Source organism: Centroberyx affinis, unplaced genomic scaffold, assembly GCF_046629955.1.
Source record: "Centroberyx affinis isolate AG114_WGS23_722 - 3 ecotype Tasmania unplaced genomic scaffold, CSIRO-AGI_Caff_v1 ptg002388l_1, whole genome shotgun sequence".
NCBI lineage: Eukaryota > Metazoa > Chordata > Actinopteri > Beryciformes > Berycidae > Centroberyx > Centroberyx affinis.
Window position 1 is genome coordinate 105,001 of NW_027280642.1, and position 8,392 is coordinate 113,392.

General features: G+C 40.8%; 1 protein-coding gene across 1 annotated transcript; it reads right to left on the bottom strand.

The window, feature by feature from the left end:
* Positions 1-2,200: 2,200 nt before the first annotated feature.
* LOC139656150 (fish-egg lectin-like) lies at positions 2,201-4,646 on the bottom strand. The gene is made up of 5 exons (XM_071533655.1): positions 4,522-4,646; positions 4,206-4,442; positions 3,703-3,917; positions 3,391-3,518; positions 2,201-2,619 (listed from the first exon to the last, which is right to left on the bottom strand). The coding sequence occupies exons 1-5, from the start codon at positions 4,574-4,576 to the stop codon at positions 2,478-2,480; spliced, it is 777 nt and encodes a 258-aa protein (XP_071389756.1). The 5' UTR covers positions 4,577-4,646; the 3' UTR covers positions 2,201-2,477.
* Between the last annotated feature and the right edge of the window lie 3,746 nt (positions 4,647-8,392).

The window sequence follows — 8,392 nt, forward strand, 5'->3', positions numbered from 1 at the left end:
ATTTTCTCATTTGTATGATGAGTAAATTAAACTAAACTAGTATCCAAAATGACTGGGAGTCTCCTGGGTTATAAGCAAGCTGACGTTAATCCAACAGACACACAGCTATTTGGCCAAGAGTTTATTCGCATAGGGCCAACTTTGCCAGCCAACCGTTGCAGCAATACACACACACACACACACACACACACAGCCCCCGACACACACGTCCCGACACACACACACACACACAGCCCCCGACACACACGTCCAGACACACACACTTTGCCCAACAGACTCAGATATTTGGCCAGCAGTATCTGTAAGTTTGTTTATTTATATCGCCCTTTATCACAAGCATGTCTCAGAGGGCTTTACAGAGAATGTGTCTAGCTAGATCTAACTAAACACAATCAACAGTGAACAAAATTATATAGGACAAGCATAGCGAAAAACACAAGGTAGGCAAGAGCAGATTTTAGCAAGACAAACAATCTACCTATTCTACAGCCTAACCTACCCGGCACCCCCAGCCTTAGACCCTAATGTACACAAGGAAAAACTCCTAAGATAAACCTTAGTTGGAAAACTTGGAAGAAACCTTGGGCGGGCTGAGGCAAATAGGGAGCTGAAACAAGTCGAAGCCAATATTTTGTGTGTTGTAAGAAACCATGAATATTCACAGTAAAGGCTCGAGCAAAGAGCATTTCGATGGCGTCTTGCTTCCATAATCTAAACGTATTTCCGGTTGAAACAGGATGTTGAGGCGGGACAAAATGCGGGGCAGGGACTGCGCAAAAATTGTTCAAAAGTTTCAAAATGTTTTGTGCATCATCTTTAGCTGTCATGAATTCCAGATTCTTCTAAATGAATCAATTCCAGCCACCGGGACGCAACCACGGTGTCTTGGGAAAACTAAATGGGGTTTTCTGGGGTGAACACACAGAAATGCATCACTTTATCTTGTTGCCACTTGGAAGTTGTGAAGTTGTAGGTTTCATATGGTGGGAGAGGCGAAGGGGGATTGATCAAAAACCTGTGATTGTATTTTTGGTTTGGAATTTTTCTGTACGCCTACTGGTACGCCATGAAGTAACCACTAAAAATATACTATTTTCCAGTAAAAGTAATGGGATTTTGATACAAAAATACAGGAAAATAAAACATTGTAAATTTTTTTGGCTTTTGTTATTAAATATGTGTACATTATGATATGCAGCGGCGGCTCTACCTGGGATATATATATATATACATGGAGCTTTAGCGAAGGTTCAGTCAGGAAGACTATCTTTTGCATGCTTATGCTGTAGTTTCACTTCTCATTCCATCCTGCCATTCACTTCTCTCATGCATGCTCACTCATTATTTCCTTGCTGTCCTTTCCCGGGCTGTCAATTGAGATATCAGCTGTTCACATCAGCTGGTCACATCTATCCAATAGCACAGCGACACACCTCTATCATTAGCCTATCATTTTGCTGCTGTCTTTTTAAATGTCTCTCTCTCCGCTGTAGTCCATCCATGCTGCTGTTATGCGTACCCCTCCACCTCCCCGTCTCCGCCCAGTCTTCGCAGATTCATCAGCTTCATCAGCTTCATCAGCTTCATCAGCTTCATCAGCTTCATCAGCTTCTTCACTCATCAGCCTCACCAGCTATCAGTTTCAGCAGAAGTCATCAGCCACCACCACCAGTGTCTGGACTCCACGGGGGGATTTATCTTGCTGCTGCTCAGGGCTGGTGCCCCTCGATTTCAGAATCTCCCTGTAGAGTCTAAGCGCCAAAGACTCTTGTTAAGTGTTAATTTTCACCATATCATCTGTTATAATAAACTATTATCTTTACTTCATTCACTTGTCTCTCCTGATTGAAATATATATATATGTCATTTGATCTAGAAAGAAGCCCTCGCTCTTTGATTCTGAGGGGAAAAAACCAAACCTGACATGTACTGTTGATGTTTTTGATCGCTGAAAATGTTTTTCCTATCAAACTCTGATATATCTAAAATTAAAATATATATTTGCACATGACAGTTGCCCAATTGACTAATTGTTAAACTCCTAGCTGCAGCATTCTGACCAAGCTGGTGTTGTGAAAGAGATTTTTGACTGATGCCAAAATAAAGAGAGTTACAGTAGTCTAAACATGAGGACAAAGGGATAGTTACATCAGAGCCTATGGATTGGCAAATGTCAGAACTGCAACAAAGAAACAACAGGTTGGATGCAAATATTTTAATTAAGGTAGAATGGAAATGCATTAGTTATTCATACATTGTTACCCAAGTTTAAAGCCAAAACAGACAGGATAAACAGGAAAACTCTGTATTGCCTAAAAACCCAGTAATCTCTCCAAAAAAAGCCACCTAAACAGTTTACTCTGCCCTAAGAAAATCCCATGTCTTCGACGACTAAAAGAGAAAGATGTGCTATGGAGCAGATAAGGACTGGATTGTCGTTACTACGCAGAATTGTACGTCTGTCTGTACGTCTGACATTAGTGTGTGCACCGCATGACCACACCAGAGGTGGACACGGCCCAGACATTGCCCAGGTCGTAGCTGACGTGTTTCATGGGGGTGCAAATGGGGACAAACGTCCATACGGTCCCTTGTGGAACACGACTGGTGATGCCGGTTCTGTTGAGAGAGAAGATGAATGTAGAAGTCTGTCAATCGATCATTAGGAGAATTATTTTTTTCACCAGCAGAAACTTACAAGCCTTATGAAGATGCTCCGTTTTTGAGATTCTTTTATTGTATTTTTATTTCTGTGCCATTCTTTGCTGCGCCAATTGAACCCGATTCCCTTCTGGGATCAATTATTTTCATCTTATGAATAAAGAAGGTCCTGATTCCATTTTGGGAAAATTTTGCAAACTTAAATTCATCAGTCAATATTTCAAAAACATGTGGTTTTATCCTCAAATACACAACGGTGGAATTTTCACATTCACATCTTCACATTGTGTTCCAGCATTTGTGTTCAGCCTAATGGGGCCGCTATAATTAAAGGCCAAAATGTTAAACACTGAAAGGCCAATTTTGATGAAACTTGGAGGGATGATGTATCTTGTTACTGATTGGTCCAAGGGGTGCCTGCATTATTTTAATTGGCAACATGTTTACTTGTTTTCTCCTGTGTTTATTCTTTGTTGGTATATTGTAGTACTGCAGTAAAGTTTTCAGTCCTTATGCACGTGTTTGAATAGAAACCATAATAGCCTTGAGGATGTTCTTTACTGAATATTACGGTGTTATTTACAGAATGAATTTTGTTTATTATTAGGATTATTATTGTTATATTTAGAGAATATTATGGGTACTTTGACTCACTTTGTACCAATTGCAAACCTGTTATACCCATAATCACAGTAAAGAATGCCCTAAAGAATGTAAGTATCGGCTTACCTTTCGCAGACCTGGCCGGTTGTGGTCACTCCGAAGACTTTGCCGTCACTCCCCACCTCAACCACATTCAAGGCCAGTCCTGGGATCTGCACCCAGCCAGAGTTGGCGCAGCTGGACGGAGTCACACTCTGTCAAGAGATGCACGTCAACATCAGAACGACTGCCATCAGTTGCTCAAAAACAAACTAATGAATCATGAGAGTCATGATCCATGAGTGTGAGATTAATGTACTAAATAATAATAATGGTAACACAGCATATAAGAGTTAAAAGACATATGAGGTTTCATGGGTTCTGCAAACAGTTTCCCACCTTTGTGAGGTAGACACGGGAGCTCGTGTCAACTCCCCAGCATCCGTAGGGGCCGCAGCTGTAGTACTTCAATCTAGTTGACATGCGTGTCCAGGAGACAGAGCCCTTGCCGTGGAAGCCCAAAACGTAGCTAGTCCTTAGACAGTAGGGGTAGTTGCTGGTAGTGACTCCCACAGTGAAAAGATTACCGCCAGCGTCAATCTGCTTCAACGAACCTGCAGGCAAGGAAAAACACAGAGGTACAGGTACATTTAGTCAGCATGTCGTCCTGACTTCATAAATCTGTGAACTGCAAATATCTGTTCTGTAAATCTGTCAGTCTGTATTCTTTCTAGCCGACAGGAGCAATGTATTACCATGATGAAGACACTGTATCTGAAGTTTTTAATATATTCTGTTTTTTGTATTTTTATCTTTATCCTACAGTTTGCTGCAGCAATGACCCAACTTCCCCAAGGAGAAAGAAGGCATGCAAATAATGTAACAAATTCTCCCCTTTTTACCTGATGCACGTGCCCAGCTGCCAGCCACAAATTTGTAGATGTAGTTCCTGGTGCTGATGCCCCACATCCCTGCGTGTCCCACTGTGACATGCTTGAGGCTGGCTGAGGGCAGTCTGTACCAGGATGATCCACTCAGGAAATAGTTGCGATTGTATCTGTCTGTCGCGACCACTTTGCCCTGTCCAGCATCAATCTGTGATGCATAGGACAGCCGTGGGCCCGCCTTGCAGTTCCAGGCTGCGGAGAGGAAATCGACATCAGTGAGTGGATTATTCATATGTTGCAGGAAAATATACGGCATCTGATGGTGACTTACCATGACTGATGGCCAGGTGACACAGCACCAGCAAGAAAGCTGCAATAGTTTTCATGATGTCTGTGGCGTCTCTGCCTCTGTAGCCTTTGCACCTCTGGATGTTCCTCTGTATGTCTGTGGAGCTGATGTCCTGAAAGACTGAAGTGATCTCTTGCTTATATACAGTAAGCATACAGTGGAACTGACCCATGAATCCTATTACAAGGAAAACACCAACCGGTTCTGCAAGAAGACCCAAGGAAGCCGGATGGAAATTTATTCCATCCGGCTCTCCATCAGGTCAATCATTTTAACTGATGGAGAGTCTCCCATTCTACACTAGTCATTCCATACTAGCAGCACATAGCAAAAATATATTAAAAAAAACACTAAAATATTTGTCATCAAAACAGAGTATGCAATGGTCCTTTCCTAACATTTAGCTTTCAGGATGTGATCCAGATGTGCCACGGTTTCATAAAAACTGGTCCCATGTCATGTGAATGAGAGGAATAACATGTAATGCATGTCATAGAATACTTTATTTTTTCTTCTCTGCCTTAATAGGTCAGAGTGAGGTGTCTGCACTGCTGTATTATAAGCACACTCAATCCACTCCACTCTATCTGCATTTCATCTCTGTTGTCTTCTAAATTTAGAAAACTAGCTATTAGGCAAACTTTTTTTCAGAGGAATGTGATGTGCACTTATAGCCAATAGTAGAGTGTTCTTGTCAGTTTCTTTACGATATAGTGTAGTGGACCAAATGCCATTATTACAGCTTTTCTTGATTGTTCAGGTAACAAACTGTAAATGCATTGACACAGTGACCACTATCTAAAAGACATTTTGCAAACCATTTAACACAAATGCAACCAGTAAATACAAATTTCACACAGGAGTGTTATGTTCACAGATACCTCAAACATCTTTCAGATTTGAGAAACTCACTTGCAGATGTGGTGACTCGATAGTCACATGTGCAAAACTCTTCATTTGGTGACCCATTTGAAATCACACACGAAGGGAGCCAATTGATGCTCCAGAGGAATGAGGTCGGAACATACAATGTGTGCGGCTGTAGGCCAAAATCTGGTCATCCACCAGCATGAGATGAGACCAGACCAGACCAGACCAGACCAGACCAGATTTATTGTCCCAAAGGAAATTTGTCTTGGACACATCAGTGCTGCTGCATACATAATCAACAGACAATCAACAAGAGACATCATACCAACAATGTCACCTTTCCTCCCATTATTTGGGGCCTGTAACACAGCACACATAGTATTTCTGGATGGGCTTGCAGAGCGGAGGGGCAACAGTTGATCAATTTCATCATCATATGGGACAATATGTGATTCCACCATGATGGATCCGAAACCATGCAAGAATGTCCATGGTGTTACTCCCAACTTTCTCAATGCATTTCAGTGCAAGAGCTTTAAAAATAAAAAGTTGCATGACCATGATCCACATGATCAGGACACGCTCATTGAGACAATGCCTGATGCCAAGGTTGGATACGCAACACAAAGCTTTATTTGTCCCTGATGTCTCGCTCGGAAGAGTAGCTGCATGGTGTGACGCTGATTAGAATTTATGGCCCAATGCCAATGAAAGGCAAGATGCTGTCAAACAAAAAAAAAAACTATGGACTCTGCAGCCTAAAACATTTAATTAATTTTATGTTCAGTTATTTTAATTGTAATGATAAACTTTAAATTTAACATACTCTTTTGAAAAATGTGGCCGTCTTTCATTTTGTTGATGTTAGTGAAGATTTTTTGTTATTGCATTTGATTTGTATACATCAGTATGTCATTTTGTTGATGGTATGTAATGTTCCAAAAAGGATTTTAAATTTGAACATGTATTTAATGTTTTGCAAACTAACTTAAAATCTGCACTATTGTTTCTAGAAATGCATCTGAGCAATCGAGAAATAAACTGTAACAGAGCTATTACAATCTGTGTAAAGAGCATGCACTCCTGAAACATTTAGCACATATGAAATATTCTAGTGTCTTCAAAATGAACAACAGAGTTTCCCATGTAAACAATGCAGATGTGTTTACATTCATAATTTGACTCCTACAAACATAGAGTATGCTGTAAGACCCCAATGATTCCATCTAAATCTGACAAAGTATATTTAAACCTGATACAACTCCATCTAAATCTGACAAGAGACAGCTAAACCTGACACAAGTCCACCTAAATTTGACAGACTGTCTTTGTCAGATTTAGATGGATTTGTATCAGGTTTAGCCGTACTTTGTTAAATTTAGATGGTGTTGTATCAGGTTTAGCTGTCTTTTGTCAGACTTATGATTTATCCTTGACCCTAATTATTCCATCTAAGTTTGACAAACTACATCTAAACCTGATACAACTCCATCTATATCTGACAAAAGACAGCTAAACCTGAAGCAAGTCCACCTAAATGTGACAAAGTAGATCTACGAATGACAAAGTAAAATGACCACTGTACTTGTGGGAACCAGTTCGCCATCAAACAATTCCAGGAATCCTACCAGGATATTACACAGGAACCAGAGAAACTGAGAGGGATCAGGTATGGGAGGTAGGTATCAAAGAACACTGTGAGCAAACAGCCCAAAACGCTCAGTTTACAGAAGGATGCAGCAAAAAGCACCTGACACTCATGTTTAACTATCAAATGCAGGAACGTCACACTGATACTTGGAGAACAGAGAACATGATTACAGTTTGAGCGGGACTGTGTGTCTGACGTTGACTGATCACCTAAAACAAACAGGTGTTCATTTTCCAATCGGCTCTATCTGACTTTCGTTTTCTGAAATATTGTTCATCATGGCCTAATGACATAGGTTTAATCTTTGCTGCTTCAAAAAGCATAGAGATGTTTCCAGTAAGCCTTTAGTTAAAGGTCATTTTGGAAACAAGAATACAATATTTGGTCTCAGTTCTCAATTCTTGGTGGAAATTTCCAGTATACACACAGAATCCATAACCAGACAGACCAATTCCTTTAACTAGATGGGAACAAAAAACAGAATTAGGAAACTTTCAGCTGCAGTGAGAACGCAACCTCTCTCCCTCTATTTCACTGCAGAGGAGAGTCATTGCAGACTTACCTTCACACACACACACACACACACACACACACACACACAGACCCTCCTCTGACCCCTCTATCCCCCACATGATGACCAAGCAGTGCATCTCCATTACCAGTGACAGCAGCGTCCAGCCAGGCCATCAACCAGACAGAGAACATCATTTGAAGAGCTTGATCCCAAAATGAGGTATCCTCCACCTGACGCCTACTCTGACAACATGACTGACTGCACAAAATGAAAACAAACTACAGTCCTTTTTGAAAGATAGTCCGTAACTTAAGTCCTCGGTTGACAAAGTGATAATGCTTCCACAGGCGGGACGCTCTGTATTTTAGACATATTGAGTGATGAACTTCAGGTAATGAGTTTCTCCCCCCTAAAATGGATATATGGTGTTTGGGAATATTAGTCTTCATTTCCATGTAGACGCTGAATGACGACCAAAACACACTTTTACACTTATATATTTTGACATACTCTGTTTGGACTCATTGTTAACAGCAAGCGGCAACGGAGCTCGCCAGAGGTGTGACCAAGTCAACTTTGCTCAGTCAGTCTCAAGTCTTGAGGCACAAGTCTCAAGTCACAAGTCTAAATGTAGAACAGCAAGTCAAGTCAGAACAAATCATGAGTCCAGTATCAATTTAATATCTTAAAGAAAACTAAATCTAATATCTAATCTAATTTTTAGGTTTGCCTGCTGCGTTGGGCTGGTTGGTGACTGTTTGCAATGTGTAGGCCTAACATAATGAGGTCCAACAATTCATGACATGGATTCATGTTAT